The sequence below is a fragment of the Rhinoraja longicauda genome, chromosome 38, assembly GCF_053455715.1.
Source record: "Rhinoraja longicauda isolate Sanriku21f chromosome 38, sRhiLon1.1, whole genome shotgun sequence".
NCBI lineage: Eukaryota > Metazoa > Chordata > Chondrichthyes > Rajiformes > Arhynchobatidae > Rhinoraja > Rhinoraja longicauda.
The window spans coordinates 3,432,687-3,450,990 of NC_135990.1; the positions used below are offsets into that span (position 1 = coordinate 3,432,687).

General features: G+C 46.7%; 1 protein-coding gene across 1 annotated transcript in view; it reads left to right on the forward strand.

Annotated features, from left to right (window-relative positions):
* The window catches only part of hcn4 (hyperpolarization activated cyclic nucleotide-gated potassium channel 4), a 274,698-nt gene that overhangs the window by 55,528 nt on the left and 200,866 nt on the right, over positions 1 to 18,304 (forward strand). Inside the window, exon 2 of the mRNA XM_078429699.1 lies at positions 2,733 to 3,156. Coding sequence (XP_078285825.1) covers positions 2,733 to 3,156 — 424 coding nt within the window. The remainder of the gene's footprint in view (positions 1 to 2,732; positions 3,157 to 18,304) is intronic.

Here is an 18,304-nt window from a genome sequence, read left to right on the forward strand (position 1 = left end):
GAAGGCAGGAACGGGGTACTGATTGAGAATGATCAGCCATGATCACATTAAATGGCGGTGCTGGCTCGAAGGGCCGAATGGCCTATTCCTGCACCTATTGTCTATTGTCTATTGTCTATTAGGCAGTTACTCCAGCGGATATGTTTCTTTGTTTGCCTCACCTATATGTGTTCATCGAATTATCTTTTAAAATAGTGATTGTATCTTACTCAAGGATAGTCCGAGGGTCATCATAGAGGTCGATAGTAGTTCTGCATTCTGTATTCCTGCATTCTGCTGGATTTTCCATATAACCATATAACCATATAACAACTACAGCACGGAAACAGGCACGTTCGGCCTTACCAGTCCACGCCGACCATTTTCCCTGACCTAGTCTCATCTACCTGCACTCAGACCATAACCCTCCAATCCCCTCTTATCCATATACCTATCCAATTTACTCTTAAATAATAAGAGTAAATGAGGAAGAACTTTTTCAGTCAGAGAGTGGTGAAGGTGTGGAATTCTCTGCCTCAGAAGGCAGTGGAGGCCAGTTCGTTGGATGCTTTCAAGAGAGAGCTGGATAGAGCTCTTAAGGATAGCGGAGTGAGGGGGTATGGGGAGAAGGCAGGAACGGGGTACTGATTGAGAGTGATCAGCCATGATCGCATTGAATGGCGGTGCTGGCTCGAAGGGCTGAATGGCCTACTCCTGCACCTATTGTCTATTGTCTATTGTCTAAAATCGAGCCTGCCTCCACCACTTCCACCGGAAGCTCATTCCACACAGCCACCACCCTCTGAGTAAAGAAGTTACCCCTCATGTTACCCCTAAACTTTTGTCCCTCAATTCTGAAGTTATGTCCCCTTGTTGGAATCTTCCCCACTCTCAAAGGGAAAAGCCTACCCACGTCAACTCTGTCCGTCCCTCTTAAAATTTTAAAAACCTCTATCAAGTCCCCCCTCAACCTTCTACGCTCCAAAGAATAAAGACCCAACCTGTTTAACCTCTCTCTGTAGCTTAAGTGCTGAAACCCAGGCAACATTCTAGTAAATCTCCTCTGTACCCTCTCCATTTTGTCGACATCCTTCCTATCATTGATCTGTAGAGCAAAATTTGTTTTAAGATTGGTTTCGTTTTAATTTGGTTTATTGTCACGTCTGCAGAGAGTAAGTGAAAAGCTTTTTATGTAGCGTGCTATCCAGCCTGAAGAAGCGTTTCGACCCGAAATGTCACCTGTTCCTTCTCTCCAGAGATGCAGCCTGGTCCAGCATTGTGTGTCCATCTTCGGTGTAAACTGCCATGTGCCGTTCCTTCCTGCACATCCAGTCAGAGGAAAGGCTTTACATGATTACAATCACCCCGTCCACAGCGAACAGATACTGGATCAAGGAAATATCATTTAGTGCGTGATAAAATCCAGTACCGTCTCATTAATAGTCTGGTAGTTTCTGGTGCCATGCGGAGCAGATAGTGCTACTGCCTCGTAGCTCCAGAAACCCAAAGGGCGGCACGGTGGCGCAGCGGTAAAGTTGCTGCCTTACAGCGAATGCAGCGCCGGAGACTCAGGTTCGATCCTGACTACGGGCACCGTCTGTACGGAGTTTGTACGTTCTCCCCGTGACCTGCGTGGGTTTTCTCCGAGATCTTTGGTTTCCTCCCACACTCCAAAGACGTACAAGTATGTAGGTTAATTGGCTGGGCAAATGTAAAAATTGTCCCTAGTGTGTGTAGGATAGTGTTAATGTGCGGGGATCGCTGGGCGGCGCGGACTCGGTGGGCCGAAGGGCCTGTTTCCGCGCTGTATCTCTAAATCCAAATCTAAATCTAAACCTGGTCCAACCCTAACATTCAGTGACCACGTAGATATCTCCTGAGTTTCCCCTTTCCCTCCCATATCCCCCAAATATTCTGATGGGCATTCGGCATTTTGGACCAAAGACCGTGGGTTAAAGTCTTTTGCCCAGGGGAGGTGAATCAAGAACCAGAGGACATAGGTTTAGGGTGGCTTAAAGATTGGTGGGATAAAAGGGTTTTAATCACTGAGACATTGACACAAGAGAAAGAGGGAGATCTTCCATTGGGACCAAGGACATTCAGAGCAGATGATAGAAGCCTAGGTGAGAAAGACAAGATTTAACAGGATTATGGAGGGCAACTTTCTCACTCAGAGGGTGGTGGGTAGATGGAACGATTTGTTAGTGGAAGTAGTTGAAGCAGATACAATCACAACACTTTTGGACAGGTACATCGGAAAGGTGTAGAGGGACATGAGCCTTTAGTCAAAGGGGGGTAAATCTGTGAAATTCATTGCCACAGACGGCTGTGGAGGCCATGAGATTGGGTATTTTTAAGGTGGGAGATTGACAGATTCTTGATTAGTACGGGCGACAGGAGTTATGGGGAGAAGGCAGGAGAATGGGGTTGAAAGTGAAATATAAATCAGCCATGAATGAATGGTGGAGTAGTCTCGATGGGCCGAATGGCCTAATTCTGCTCCTGTGTTTTACGGTCTTGTGGTCTGATGGCCAAACATGCGTAAATGGGACGAGCTTAGATGGGGCATCTGGATCAGCATGGACGAGTTGGGCCAAAGAGCCTGCTTCAGTGCTGTGTGACTCTATAACTCTTCATCAGAAATGAAGACAAGCGTGTTAGATTGCAGTGAGGGCAGGGATGGATAAATCAGAGGGAATGCCCATGAAGGAATTGTTACAGTTATAATAAAATGTCTGTGTTCATCCTTGCAGGTTCTACTGGGATTTGACCATGCTGCTTCTCATGGTCGGCAACCTGATCATCATTCCCGTAGGAATCACGTTCTTCAAGGATGAAAACACCACTCCGTGGATAGTCTTCAATGTCGTGTCGGACACGTTCTTTCTTGTTGATCTGGTGCTAAACTTTAGAACTGGGATTGTGGTGGAGGACAACACAGAGATTATTTTAGACCCTCAGAAAATCAAGATGAAGTACCTGAAAAGCTGGTTCGTGGTGGACTTCATCTCCTCCATCCCAGTAGACTATATTTTTCTAATAGTGGAAACCAGGATTGACTCGGAGGTTTACAAGACTGCCAGGGCACTGCGGATTGTAAGGTTTACGAAGATCCTCAGCCTTCTCCGGTTGTTGCGATTATCCCGTCTTATCCGTTACATCCACCAGTGGGAAGAGGTGAGTCTTTCCGTTTCAATGGTTCAATGGTACTTTATTGCCACTTGCACCTCGGTGCAGTGAAATTCCTTTTTTTTCAGGATACATTTCAGTAAAATCTTGCCACAAAATTTTGCTCTACATAGGCACAGGGTGGCACGGTGGCGCAGCGGTAGAGTTGCTGCCTTACAGCGAATGCAGCGCCGGAGACCTGGGTTCCATCCCGACTACGGGTGCTGTCTGTACGGAGTTTGTACGTTCTCCCCGTGACCTGCGTGGGTTTTCTCCGAGATCTTCGGTTTCCTCCCACACTCCAAAGACGTGCAGGTTTGTAGGTTAATTGGCTTGGTAAATGTAAAAATTGTCCCCAGTGTGTGTAGGAGAGTGTTAGTGTGCGGGGATCGCTGGCTGGCGTGGACCCGGTGGTTTCCGCACTGTATCTCTAAACTAAACTAAACTAAATTGCACATGAGTTGAGTTTATTCTCACGTGTACCAGGGAGCAGTGAAATGCTTTTGTTGTGTGGGGGGGGGGGGGGGGGGGGGGGTAGAGATTCCAAGTGTGCTGATCTTCCCAATCTCTTGGGGTCCCATCTAGCCACCAAGGCAAATTCTGAAGAGTGATCTCTTTGGCAAAATGTAGACAAACATGCCACCTATTTGTCTCAAGTGAAATCCTATACTAAAGAATTAATGATGACCAGCACTAATGATAATCCCACACTAATGATGACCAGCTAGTAATATTTTCTAAGTGTAAACACAGGTTGGGGGACATGCTTTTCTTTTCCAATTGTGCCATTACAGCTATGTAGGGAGGTAGAGAAGGACAAAAGATAGACACAATATGTTGGAGTAACTCAGCGGGTCAGGCAGCATCTCTGGAGAACATGGATAGGTGACGTTTTAGTTCGGGACCCTTCTTCAGACTGATTGAAGGGGGGAGGAACTGGTAGCAAGAAAAGACCAGGGCCGGCAACAGATTACATCAGGCAGGGTAGACACAAAATGCTGGTGTAACTCAGCGGGTCAGGCAGCATCTCGAGAGAGAGAGAGAAGGAATGGGTGACGTTTCAATTCGAGACCCTTCTTCAGACTGATGTCAGGGGAGGGGGCGGGACAAAGATAGGATGTAGTCGGAGACAGGAAGACTATGTGGGAGAACTGGGAAGGGGGAGGGGATAGAGAGGGACAGAGGAACTATCTGAAGTTGGAGAAGTGCAGGGTGGTTTTCAAGAGGCAGATTGTTCGCTAGGGATGGTGTGATCCCAAAAGGGATACATCAATGTGGACTGTGGAACTGGTTAACTGACTTTTAATAGAGGATATTTATTCACAAAATGCTGGAGTAACTCAGCAGGTCAGGCAGCATCTCGGGAGAGAAGGAATGGGTGACGTTTCGGGATGAGACCCTTCTTCAGAGGAACTTCTTAATAGAGGAACTGGGAAGGGAAATATTTGTAAGTTATTTTAAATTGGAGCATTGAATGTTCATCCCACTGAGTTATGAGCTACATATAAAATTCTTAAGGGATTGGACAGGCTAGATGCAGGAAAAATGTTCCCAATGTTGAGGGAGTCCAGAACCAGGGGTCACACTTTAAGAATAAGGGGTAGGCCATATAGGACTGAGATGAGGAAAAACTTTTTCACCCAGAGAGTTGTGAATCTGTGGAATTCTCTGCCATGGCAGTGGAGGCCAATTCACTGGATGTTTTCAAGAGAGAGTTAGATATTGCTCTTAGGGCTAACGGAATCAAGGGATATGGGGAGAAAGCAGGAACAGGGTAGTGATTCTGGATGATCTGCCATGATCATATTGAATGGCGTTGCTGGCTCGAAGGGCCGAATGGCTTACTCCTGCATGTCTTTTCTATGTTTCCATGTTTCTATGCTACCCAAGCAAAATATGAGGTGCTGTTATTCCAGTTGGTACGTGGCCTCACTAAATTTAGTAACGGAGGAGGCCCAGGACAGAAAAGTCAGGGTGGGAATGGGAAGGGGAGTTAAAATGGTCGGCAACCGAGAGACCCAGTAAGAGGCCATGGCGGATCAAGCGTAAATGTGGGCGTGCGGCAGAGAAAGACGGTTTGGTGAAACACCACATCTGAAGGAACAAAGGGGGGTCGGAGGGGCTGCCAAGAACAAAGGGGACCCAGTGATGGGGTCTCCGAGACAACAAAGGGGAACCGTCGGGAACTAAATGGAATACTTTGTAACTTGGTCGGCGCCCTTTATGTGGCGACTCTTTGCATACCTTGTGATAATAAAGTATCATCCATTCATTCATTCATTCATTCATTCATTTATTCATTCATTCATTCAAGGAAAATACAGAACTGGTCACAGTTCTGAGTTTCTGAGAGAGAGGTCACCCAGTTAACATTTTTACTCAGAAATTTGTTTTGAATTTTGTGAACACTGATCTATCTTTATCTTTCCCTCTCAACCCCATTCTCCATTCTTCGTTGCTGGCTCGAAGGGTCAAATGGCCTCCTCCTGCACCTATTTTCTATGTTTCTCCTGCCTTCTCCCCATAACCTTTGACGCCCTTAAGGTCCTGTCCCAGTTATGCATTTTTTAAGGCGACTGCCGGTGACTGTCAAAGTCGTAGCAGATCGCCAAAATTTTCTTTTACCCTACGACAATGACCACGACAATGACCACGACAATGACCACGACAATGACCACGACAATGACCACGACAATGACCACGACAATGACCACGACAATGACCACGACAATGACCACGACAATGACCACGACAATGACCATGACAATGACCACGACAATGACCACGACAATGACCACGACAATGACCACGACAATGACCACGACAATGCCGAGTCAGGTCGATACAAGTTCCTTTTTTTGTGAAACTAGCACCTGGCTAAGACATTACACCGTCTTCGGAAACATCGCGAAATTCCCACGCTCACCTGACCATCAAACTGTGGCCTCCAATCTACCTGTCAAATGTCCTGATGGTAAATTAATTGGTTAAACAAAACTATGTTCTGGTATCTTCAAATGCCTTTTCTTAATTTAATATTACGTGCTTCTAAATGCATCTGCGACAACCTAGCAAACCTGGGGACAGCGTGCGACAGACAGCGCCCGCAATAAGCTACGATACCTGGCCACAAGCCAGCTGTCGGCGAGAAATTTCTAGCAGGAAAAATTTTCCGCGACACGCCGAGATCCGCTACGATTCATTGAAGACTTCTCACGATCATGCCCACGACACCCCGGCAAACGTTCGGCGACAGCCTAGTCGCCGGCAGTCGCCTTAAAATCGCCTAAGTGAGACAGTTCCTTTACTAATCAAGAATCTGTCAATCTCCGCTTTAAAAATTCCACATGACTTGGCCTCCACAACCTTCTATGGCAATTAATTCCACAGATTCACAATCCTCTGGCTAAAGAAATTCCTCCTCTTCTCCATTCTGATAGTACGTCCTCTTATTCTGAAGCTTTGCCCTCTGGGTTTAGACTCTCCCACTAGTGGAAACATCCTCTCTACATCCACTCTATCCAGGCCTCAGCCATTTAGCTCATTGAGTTTGTATTTGGTCTTCCAGCTGCCTTTAGAATTGAATATATCTCCACCACTTCCCTGGCAGTGCACTGCAGACCCTAATCATTTCCTTAAAACATTTATTCTCAGGTCACCTTTGGCTCTTTTGCCAATTGTCTTCATTCCATTTCCTTTAGATCTTCAAGCATCAGCCCACAAGAGCAGTTTATTTCCATCTACTCTGCATGGGGCCTACATGGTAGGAAATGCCTCTATCATATCCTCAGACAATCCTCTCAAAGTCATCAAGTCATACAGCACCGAAACAGGCCCTTCGGCCCACCATGTCTATGACAGCTATTGTACATAGAATAGTGCAATACAAGAACAGGTCCTTCGGCCCACTATGTCCGTGCTAACCGTTGTACATAGAACAGTACAGTACAAGAACAGGCCCTTCGGCCCACTATGTCCATGCCAACCATTGTACTCAACTATATTCTTCCCATTTGCTTAGACTTATCCGTAGCCTTGGTGATTCGTGCGTTATTCATTCTCCCAATTTCCAACACTCTGTTCCAAGGCGAAGAGTCTTAGATTCTCCAGACTAAGCATGTAATCAAAATCCCTCAGCCCTGCAGTCCTTCTTTGAAGGATTTGAGTCTTGCAGACTCTCATTACAGGCATATAGTCCGTTGCTGTTCCTGAACGTATTTACACTATTGTATTGCAACTAATTACTTTCAAACTATGCTGGATAAGCTCCAGCCTCGGTTAGCTTGCCCACATCTGAAAAAAAGCCTTCCATGATTATGGACAGGCACCAAGCACGATGTTATTCTAGGTTTTGGGTCTGCTTGGCACCTCCCCAGCAGAAAATTTGTTCAAGTAATAAAATTTCAGCCTTCCAGCAGCTGCCCTTTTTTGGATATATAAAAAAAACATAGATTCAATCTCCTTTCTTGCTTGGTGCCGAACATGAAACACATGCAAATAATTGAATGAAAACATTGAAACTCCTTTGAAATGTACAGCGCATCAAAGTGCTTGAAGCCCAGAATTCTAAAGCAGCATGTGCAAATGGCAGCGTACATGATCAATACAATCAGAGACGAGTTGAATCCCAGCTACAGAGAGATAACGCAGTCCATTTTGGTCCATGCAGTAAGGGTTTACCTTAGATGGCCACAAAATGCTGGAGTAACTCAGCGGGTCAGACAGCATCTCTGGAGAGAAGGAATAGGTGGCGTTTCGGGTCGAGATCCTTCTTCAGACCCAAAACTTCACCAATTCCTTTTCTCCAGAGATGCTGTCTGACCCCCCCCCCCCCCCCCCCCCTCCCCCCCGAGCTACTCCAGCTGAAGATAGGCACAAAATGCTGGAGTAACTCAACAGGACAGGCAGCATCTCTGGAGAGAAGGCACGGGTGATGTTTTTGGGTCGAGACCCTTCCTCAGACTAGTTAGAGGAAAGGGAGATGAGAGATATAGACGGGGATGTAGAGAGATATAGAACAAATGAATGAAAGATATGCAAAAAAAGTGACGATGATAAAGGAAATAGGCCTTTGTTAGCTGTTTGCTGGGTGAGAACGAGAAGCTGGTGCAACTTGGGTGGGGGAGGGATGGAGAGAGAGGGAATGCCAGGGTTACTTGAAGTTAGAGAAATCAATAATCATACCACTGGGTTGTAAGCTGCCCAAGCGAAATAGAAACATAGAAACATACAAAATAGCAGGAGGAGACCATTCGGTCCTTTGAGCCAGCACCGCCATTCAATATGATCATGGCTGATCATCCAAAATCAGTCCCCCGTTCCTGCTTTCTCCCCATACCCCTTGATTCCGTTATGAGATCGTGAGGAGAATAGATAGGGTAGATGCACAGAGTCTTTACCTACAGTAAGGGAATCAAGAACACAGGTTTAGGGGGAGAGGGGAAAGATTTAATTGGAACCCGAGGGGCAACTTTACCACACAGAGATTGGTTGGTGGGTGTATGGAACAGGTTGCCAGAGGAGGTAGTTGAGGCAGGTGTTATAAGAACATTTAAAAGACGTTTGGAGAGGTGCATGGATATGAAATGTTTGATTGAGAATGATCAGCCATGATCACATTGAATGGCGGTGCTGGCTCGAAGGGCCGAATTGCCTACTCCTGCACCTATTGTCTAATGTCTATTGTTTATAGAGATATGGGTCACATGCAGGCATGTAGGGCCAGTGTAGATTTTTTGATTTTTTTTAGATTTTAGAGATACAGCGTAGAAACAGGCCCTTCGGCCCACCGGGTCCGCGCCGCCCAGCGATCCCCGCACACTAACACTATCCTACACCCACTAGGGACAATTTTTACATTTGCCCAGCCAATTAACCTACACATCTGTACGTCTTTGGAGTGGTAAACTTGGTCGGCATGGGCAGGTTGGGCTGAAAGGCCTGTATCCTTGCTGTATGACTCTGTGAAACGTGCTTTCTGAGTGGCACAATGATGCAGTCAGTACAACCACCGGCTCATAGCTGCAGCAAGCTGAGTTCGATCCTGACATCAAACTCTTTCAATGTGGAGTTTGCACGATCTCCTTCTGACGTGTGGACTTTCCCTGGGTGTTCTGGTTTCCTCCCACATCCTAAAGAAATAAAGGGTTGTTTGGTTAATTGACCACTGTCAATCTCCCCTCACGTGTAATTGAGGTGTAGAATCTGATGGGAAGGTGCAGAGAGTAGGTTTCAGGGGAAATCTTTGGAGATACAGTTTTAGTTTTAGAGATGCAGCATGGAAACAGGCCCTTCGGCCCACCGAGGCCGCGCCAACCAGCGATCCAGCACATTAACACTATCCTACCCACGCTAGGGACAGTTTACTCCTACACCAAGCCAATTAACCTACATACCTGTACGTCTTTAGAGTGTGGGAGGAAATCGAAGATCTCGGCGGAAACCCAAGCGGTCACGGGGAGAACATACAAACTCCGTACAGACAGCACCCATAGTCAGGATCGAACCGGGTCTCGGGAGCTGCATTCACTGAAAATGGAAATGCTCCGTGGACCAAAATGGACTCCTTCTATGTTGTGAGGAAGTATGGTAAAGTGCTAGGGCCTTTACATTGAAGAACATTTGGAGATAGTTTATAACAATCAGTAATCATGCCCAATTTATTTTTTTCATTAAACATAGGCACAAAAAGCCGGAGTAACACAGCGGGACAGGCAGCATCTCTGGAGAGAAGGAATGGGTGACGTTTCGGGTCGAGACCCGTCTTCAGACCTGAATCGTCACCCATTCCTTTTCTCCAGAGATGCTGCCTGTCCCACTGAATTATTCCAGCATTTTGTGTCCACCTTCAGTTTAAACCAACATCTGTAGTTCCTTCCGACACATTATATATTTTTTCCTAAAAACATAGAAAATAGGTGCAGGAGGAGGCCATTCGGCCCTTTGAGCCAGCACCGCCATTCATTGTGATCATGGCTGATCGTCCCCAATCAATAACACGTGCCTGCCTTCTCCCCATATCCCTTGATTCCACTAGCCCCTAGAGCTCTATCTAACTCTCTCTTAAGTCCATCCAGTGATTTGGCCTCTGTGGCAGAAAATTCCACAAATTCAGAACTCTCTGGGTGAAAAAGTTTTTTCTCACCTCAGTTTTAAATGGCCTTCCCTTTATTCTAAGGCTGTGGCCCCAGATTCTGGACTCGCCCAACATTGGGAACATTTTTCCTGCATCTAGCTTGTCCAGTCCTTTTATAATTTAATATGTTTCTATAAGATCCAATTTTCATTGGTAACTTAACATTTTCTTTTGAGCTTGCAGCGTCTGGGTGCAGAAGCCAATTCATAGCGACTAAACCCCCATCCAGTAAGCAACCGATTCATAAATCCACCTGCAAAATAACGAGCCAGAATTGGTAATTTTTATGTTTTAAATCATTACAGCAATCGAGTGGTTCTGTTATGCTGGATCAATAATTCAGTCAGATGAGTTCATGTTAATACAATAATATGCAATTCAAAATATATCTAGTACTAATCTCAATAAATCTTCTGACAGCATTTGTAACCATGGTGTTACTGAATTGTCATTAAAAACACATTTGGGTCATTAACAGGAGAGGGGATATGCCATCTTTTTCCCAATCTAGTCGATATTTCAGTCCAGACTCACCACAGCATGACTGTTTTTAGCTGGATAGGAATGGTTTAGAGGGTTACTAGACCAAGTGGACCTGTTGGGCCCAAACTTCTCCTGCATTGGTGCAGCACCCTCTCCTCACCCCCTCCCCCCTCCCCTTTACCCCCTCCCCCTTCCTCCTTCCCCCTCCCCCCTGCCCCCTCCCTCCCCCCTCCCCGCTCTCTCTCCCCCTCCCTCCACCCCCCTTCCCTCCCCCTTCACCTCCCCCCTTCCCCTCCCCCCCAACTCCATCCCCCTCAACCCCCCTTATCCTCCTCCCCCCTCCCCCTCCCTTGGAGACAGATTTAAACTTTAATATGTGAATAACTTAAAAATATATAACACCGATTTCAATGAAACTTCTTCCATTAGCACCAAAGGGACGACGGTGAGTAAGGTGGGCCTAGAATTGTCGCGCTATCGTGTACCGCTTTGGCTGTAGTTCAGGAACAAACAAACAAACAAACAAACAAACAAACAAGAGTTTTAGTGTATAGATGATCCAAATGTGGGCATATAGAATGAGTTTAGATGGGGCATCATGGACAAGTTGGGCCGAAGGGCCTGTTTCCGTGCTGTATGATTCTGATCTCTGAAATGTCCAGTGTATGACCCATTTCAAGGCTCTTTAATAGATGGACAAAAAAACATTGTAATGCTCAGTGGGTCAGACAGCATCTGTGGAGAAACGGAGTGGGTGACGTTTCGGGTCTGGAGAAGGATCTCGACCCAAAATGTCACCCTACTCCATTTCTCCAGAGATGCTGCCTGTGCCATTGAGTTACCCCAGCTCTTTGTGTCTATCTAGGTCGTTGTCTCAAGTCTTGGTGAGCAGTCTTGAACCTTTGGACTCCGAAGCAAGAATGCTGCCAGCTGAGTCAAAGATCTCATAGCACATTCAATTTACAATCTACAAGCAATGGTTCATGTTTCTGAATGCCTGCAATGGGGCCCTGGTGACGAGGCTTCCCACAGTGAAGGCAGAACTGTGAAATTACCTCAGGTGTCTTTAAGTCAGAAATGGAACGTATCAACAAATGGGCAGTCATTGTGGGTGAAGGTTTTAAAGAAATGTGTGGTAAAGAAACCGCAGGAGAAGACGGCAGGGGAAGAGAAAAGACATTGTGGCCTTCCATCACAGTGAGGAGGGGACTGGAGGAGACTCACTGTGATGGAGGTTTATTTTTTTGTTTTGTGTTGGTTTGTGATTATGTGTGTTATTGCTTATTTTATTGCTCTTATTGTTGGACTGTGGGTAATGGAATCTCATCCAAAAGACTTGTTTTTTTTGGATGACAATAAAGGTAATTCTGATTCTGATTCTGATACTAAGGATTATTACAGTAGCCAATTCAACTACCAGCATATTAGTTTGTATATAAGAAAATAACTGCAGATGCTGGTACAAATCGATTTATTCACAAAATGCTGGAGTAACTCAGCAGGTCGGGCAGCATCTCAGGAGAGAAGGAATGGGTGACGTTTCGGGTCGAGACCCTTCTTTAGACTGATGTCAGGGGGGCGGGACAAAGGAAGGATATAGGTGGAGACAGGAAGATAGAGGGAGATCCGGGAAGGAGGAGGGGACGGGAGGGACAGAGGAACTATCTAAAGTTGGAGAAGTCGACGTTCATACCGCTGGGCTGCAAACTGCCCAGGCGAAATATGAGGTGCTGTTCCTCCAATTTCCGGTGGGCCTCACTATGGCACTGGAGGAGGCTCATGACAGAAAGGTCAGACTGGGAGTGGGAGGGGGAGTTGAAGTGCTCGGCCACCGGGAGATCAGTTTTGTTAATGCGGACCGAGCGCAGGTGTTCAGCGAAGCGATCGCCGAGCCTGCGCTTGGTTTCGCCGATGTAAATAAGTTGACATCTAGAGCAGCGGATGCAATAGATGAGGTTGGAGGAGGTGCAGGTGAACCTTTGTCTCACCTGGAAAGACTGTTTGGGTCCTTGGATGGAGTTGAGGGGGGAGGTAAAGGGACAGGTGTTGCATCTCGTGCGGTTGCAGGGGAAAGTGCCCGGGGTTGGGGTGGTTTGGGTAGGAAGGGACGAGTGGACCAGGGAGTTACAGAGGGAACGGTCTCTGCGGAACGCAGAGAGGGGAGGGGATGGGAAGATATGGCCAGTGGTGGGGTCTCGTTGTAGGTGACGGAAATGTTGGTGGATGATATGTTGGATCCGCTGGCTGGTGGGGTGGAAGGTGAGAACGAGGGAGATTCTATCCTTGTTGCGAGTGGGGGGAGGGGGAGCAAGAGCGGAGCTGCGGGATGTAGAAGAGACCCTAGTGAGAGCCTCATCTATAATGGAGGAGGGGAAGCCCCGTTTTCTGAAGAACGAGGACATCTCGGAAGCCCTAGTGTGAAACACCTCATCCCGGGCGCAGATGCGGCGTAGACGGAGGAATTGGGAGTAGGGGATAGACTTTTTGCAGGGGACCGGGTGGGAAGAAGTGTAGTCCAGATAGCTGTGCGAGTCGGTGGGTTTGTAGTAAATGTCCGTCACTAGTCTGTCTCCTGTGATGGAGATGGTGAGGTCCAGAAACGGGAGGGAGATGTCAGAGATAGTCCAGGTATATTTAAGGGCAGGATGGAAATTGGAGGTGAAGTGTATGAAGTCAGTGAGTTCTGCATGGGTGCAAGAGGTAGCACCAATGCAGTCGTCGATGTAGCGGAGGTAGAGTTCGGGGATGGGGCCAGTGTACGTCTGGAACAGGGATTGTTCGCCATACCTGACAAAGAGGCAGGCGTAGCTAGGGCCCATGCGAGTGCCCATAGCTACGCCTCTGGTTTGGAGGAAGTTGGAGGAGTCAAAGGAGAAGTTGTTGAGGGTAAGAACCAGCTCTGCTAGGCAGAGGAGAGTTGGTAGATGGGGATTGGCTGGTTCTACGGTCGAGGAAGAAACGGAGGGCTTCGAGACCATCCTTGTGGGGGATGGAAGTGTAGAGTGACTGGACATCCATGTTAGTTTATTATTAGCATATTAGCATATTAGTTTAGTTTAGTTTAGTTTAGTTTAGTTTAGTTTAGTTTAGAGAAACAGGCCTCTCAGCCCACCGAGTCCGCACTGACCAGCGATCCCCACACATTAACACTATCCTACACACACTAAGGACAACGTACATTTATACCAAGCCAACTAACCTACAAACCTGTACGTCTTTGGAGAAACCGAAGATCTTGGGGAAAACCCACGCAGTCAGGGGGGAGAACGTACAAACTCTGTACAGACTGCACCCATAGTCGGGATCGAACCCGGGTCTCTTCTGCTGTAAGGGCTGTAAACACTATAAGGCAGCAACTCTACCACTGTGCCACTGTATCCTAGAACATAGAACAGGCAGCACAGGAACAAGCCCTTCGGCCCACAATGTCCATACCAAAAATGGTAAACTAATCTCCTCTGCCTGCACGTGATCCATATCCCATTCATGTGCTGATCTGAAAGCCTCTTAAATGCCGCCATCATAGGGGGAGTCTGAAAGATCTGCAGATGCTGGTTTCCACCGAAGGTAGACACAAAATGTGGGTCCCTTGAAGGCAGAAGCAGGGGAATTTATTATGGGGAACAAGGAAATGGCAGATGAATTGAACTGGTACTTTGGATCTGTCTTCACTAAGGAAGATACAAACAATCTCCCAGATGTTCTAGTGGCCAGAGATCCTAGGGTGACGGAGGAACTGAAGGAAATTCACATTAGGCAGGAAATGGTGTTGGGTAGACTGATGGGACTGAAGGCTGATAAATCCCCAGGGCTTGATGGTCTGCATCCCATGGTACTTAAGGAGGTGGCTCTAGAAATTGTGGACGCATTGGTGATCATTTTCCAATGTTCTATTGATTCAGGATCAGTTCCTGTGGATTGGAGGGTAGCTAATGTTATCCCACTTTTTAAGAAAGGAGGGAGAGAGAAAATGGGAAATTATAGACCAGTTAGTCTGACATCAGTGGTGGGGAAGCTGCTGGAGTCAATTATAAAAACAAAATTGCGGAGCATTTGGATCGCAGTAACAGGATCGTTCCGAGTCAGCATGGATTTACGAAGGGAAAATCATGCTTGACTAATCTTCTGGAATTTTTTGAGGATGTAACTAGGAAAATTGACAGGGGAGAGCCGGTGGATGTGGTGTACCTCGACTTTCAGAAAGCCTTCGACAAGGTCCCACATAGGAGATTAGTGGGCAAAGGTAGAGCACATGGTATTGGGGGTAGGGTACTGACATGGATAGAAAATTGGTTGGCAGCCAGAAAGCAAAGAGTGGGGATAAATGGGTCTACAATATAGACAATAGACAATAGGTGCAGGAGTAGGCCATTCGGCCCTTAGAGCCAGCACCGCCATTCAATGTGATCATGGCAGATCATTCTCAATCAGTACCCCATTCCTGCCTTCTCCCCATACCCCCTGACTCCGCTATCCTTAAGAGCTCTATCTAGCTCTCTCCTGAATGCATTCAGAGAATTGGCCTCCACTGCATTCTGAGGCAGAGTATTCCACAGATTCACAACTCTCTGACTGAAAACGTTTTTCCTCATCTCCGTTCTAAATGGCCTACCCCTTATTCTTAAACTGTGGCCCCTTGTTCTGGACTCCCCCAACATTGGGAACATGTTTCCTGCCTCTAACGTGTCCAATCCCTTAATAATCTTATACGTTTCGATAAGATCCCCTCTCATCCTTCTAAATTCCAGTGTATACAAGCCTAGTCGCTCCAGTCTTTCAACATATGACAGTCCCGCCATTCCGGGAATTAACCTAGTAAACCTACGCTGCACGCCCTCAATAGCAAGAATATCCTTCCTCAAATTTGGAGACCAAAACTGCTCACAGTACTCCAGGTGCGGTCTCACTAGGGCCCTGTACAACTGCATTTGGAATTTACTGCCTGTAAAGTTGATGGAAATGGGTTTTTGATATTTACAAGGGAAAATAATTTGGAGGGCAACAGGAATAGTATAAAGATATTAGATTAGCAAAGTTGTTCTGCGAAAGCTAGTATGGACTTAATAGGCCAAATGGCCTACTTCGATGCTTTAACTATTCTATGATTCCAGAAAGGCTCCGTCTTCTGAAAAGCAACAAATTTCTCAGTGTTCGCCTCTAATATATATTTCTTATCTAGTAATTACAAATTAATTTAAGGTGAATGGGAATAGATTTAATAGGAATCTGAGGGGTAGCTTTTTCATACAAAGGGTGATGGGTGTATGGAACGAGTTGCCAGAGGAGGTAGTTGAGGCTGGGACTATCCCAACGTTTTTAAGAGACAGTTAGAGAAATACATGGGTAGGACAGGTTTGGAGGGATGTGGGCCAAATGCAGGCAGGTGGGACTAGTGTAGCTGGGACATGTTGGCCGGTGTGGGCAAGTTAGGCCAAAGGGCCTGTTTACACACTCACTGTTTGACTCTAATACAATTGCCATTGTTCCTCGTAACTGCCTGAAACATGCCTCTTCAACGAAATGAAAGTGCACTGTACCGCCTATGATAAATCAGTTTTTTAGGGGATTAACCCTTGACGAAGACCAAATAATTTGGGAAATCTCAGTTTAGGCAATTGATAGACAATAGACAATAGACAATAGGTTCAGGAGGAGGCCATTCGGCCTTTCGAGCCAGCACCGCCATTCAATGTGATCATGGCTGATCATTCTCAATCAGTACCCCGTTACTACCTTCTCCCCATACCCCCTGATTCATGGCAAATTAAATTCTGTAAGTAGGATCTGCTGATGCTGGTTTAGACCGAAGATAGACACAAAAAGCTGGAGTAACTCAGCGGGATAGGCAGCATCTCTGGAGACAAGGAATGGGTGACGTTTGGGGTCGAGACCCTTCTTCAGTCTCCAAAGATCCTGCCAGTCCCGCTGAGTTACTCCAGCTTTTTGTGTCGATCTTTGGCAAAATAAATTAGGTTTGTTAGCCGCAGAGCTTGGTTTTGTATTATCCCACAGGGTACTTTAACGCTCTCATGTGAAGTAAATACTAATGCCCAATTAATCAATCAATTAACAATTAAATAGTCAGCATTTAATGCTCCCTCCTAATTGTTTTGTTACGCACTACCTCCGTAGTCCGCCATCTATGCATTCATTGGCATCCACAAGGAAAATTTAAAGTATAACTCCATAGCTCAGTAACATATGTCCATAACAGTAGCACTCATGTTCCCAAGGCAGGAACGGGGTACTGATTGAGAATCATCAGCCATGATCACATTGAATGGTGGTGCTGGCTCGAAGGGCCGAATGGCCGAATGGCCTACTCCTGCACCTATTGTCTATTGTCTATTGTCTAATGTTTGGCGAGGAGAACCAGGGGCCACAGTCTTAGAATAAATGGGAGGCCATTTTAAACTGAGGTGAGAAGGAACATTTTCACCCAGAGAGTTGCGAATTTGTGGAATTCTCGGCCACAGAGGGCAGTGGAGGCCAAATCACTGGATGAATTTAAGAGGGAGTTAGATAGAGCTCTAGGGGGCTAGTGGAACAAAGGGATATGGGGAGAAGGCAGGCATGGGGTACTGATTGAGAATGATCAGCCATGATCACATTGAATGGCGGTGCTGGCTTGAAGGGCCGAATGATCTACTCCTGCACCTATTGTCTATGTTTCTATGTTATGGTCAAGATGAATCGTCCTTCAACTGGGGCAAGGCCATTCTGCCAGGGGCTCTGCCAGTGTGGGGGACCTGGCCTTGAGAGAGCTTTGGTGAGAGAGTTTTGTTGAGGGTGGAAAAGGGTCAGGAACCTGGAGGAAGGCCGTAAGGTCATTAGGAGTAGAATTAGGCCAATCGGCCATTCAAGTCTACTCCGCCATTCAATCATGGCTGATCTATGTCTCCCTCCTAACCCCATTCTCCTGCCTTCTCCCTATAACCTCTGACACCCGCACTAATCAAGAATCTATCTATCTCTGCCTTAAAAATATCCACTGACTTGGCCTCCACAGCCTTCAGTGGCAAAGAATTCCACTGATTCACCACCCTCTGACTAAAGAAATGTCTCCTCATCTCCTTCCTAAAGGAACGTCCTTTAATTCTGAAGGTTAGACAAAGGGTCAGTTGTAGTTTAGTTTAGTTTGGAGATACAGCGCGGAAACAGGCCCTTATGGCCCACCGGGTCCGCGCCGACCAGCGATCCCCGCACATTAACACTATCCTAAACTCACTGGGGACAATTTTTACATTTACCAAGCCTACATACCTGTATGTCTTTGGAGTGTGGGAGGAAAGCGAAGATCTCGGAGCAAACCCACGCTGGTCACGGGGAGAACGTACAAACTCCGTACAGACAGCACCCGTAGTCGGGATCGAACCCGGGTCTCCGGCGCTGCAAGCGCTGTAAGGCAGCAACTCTACCCTGCACCACCGTGCAGAGAGGGCTTCTTTTTTGGTGAGTGGGGGAAGAGGGGGTGAATGACTATCAACTGGGAAAGACTCTGTGAGATGGGGTGTACAAATTGGCTGGGTCCAAACTCTG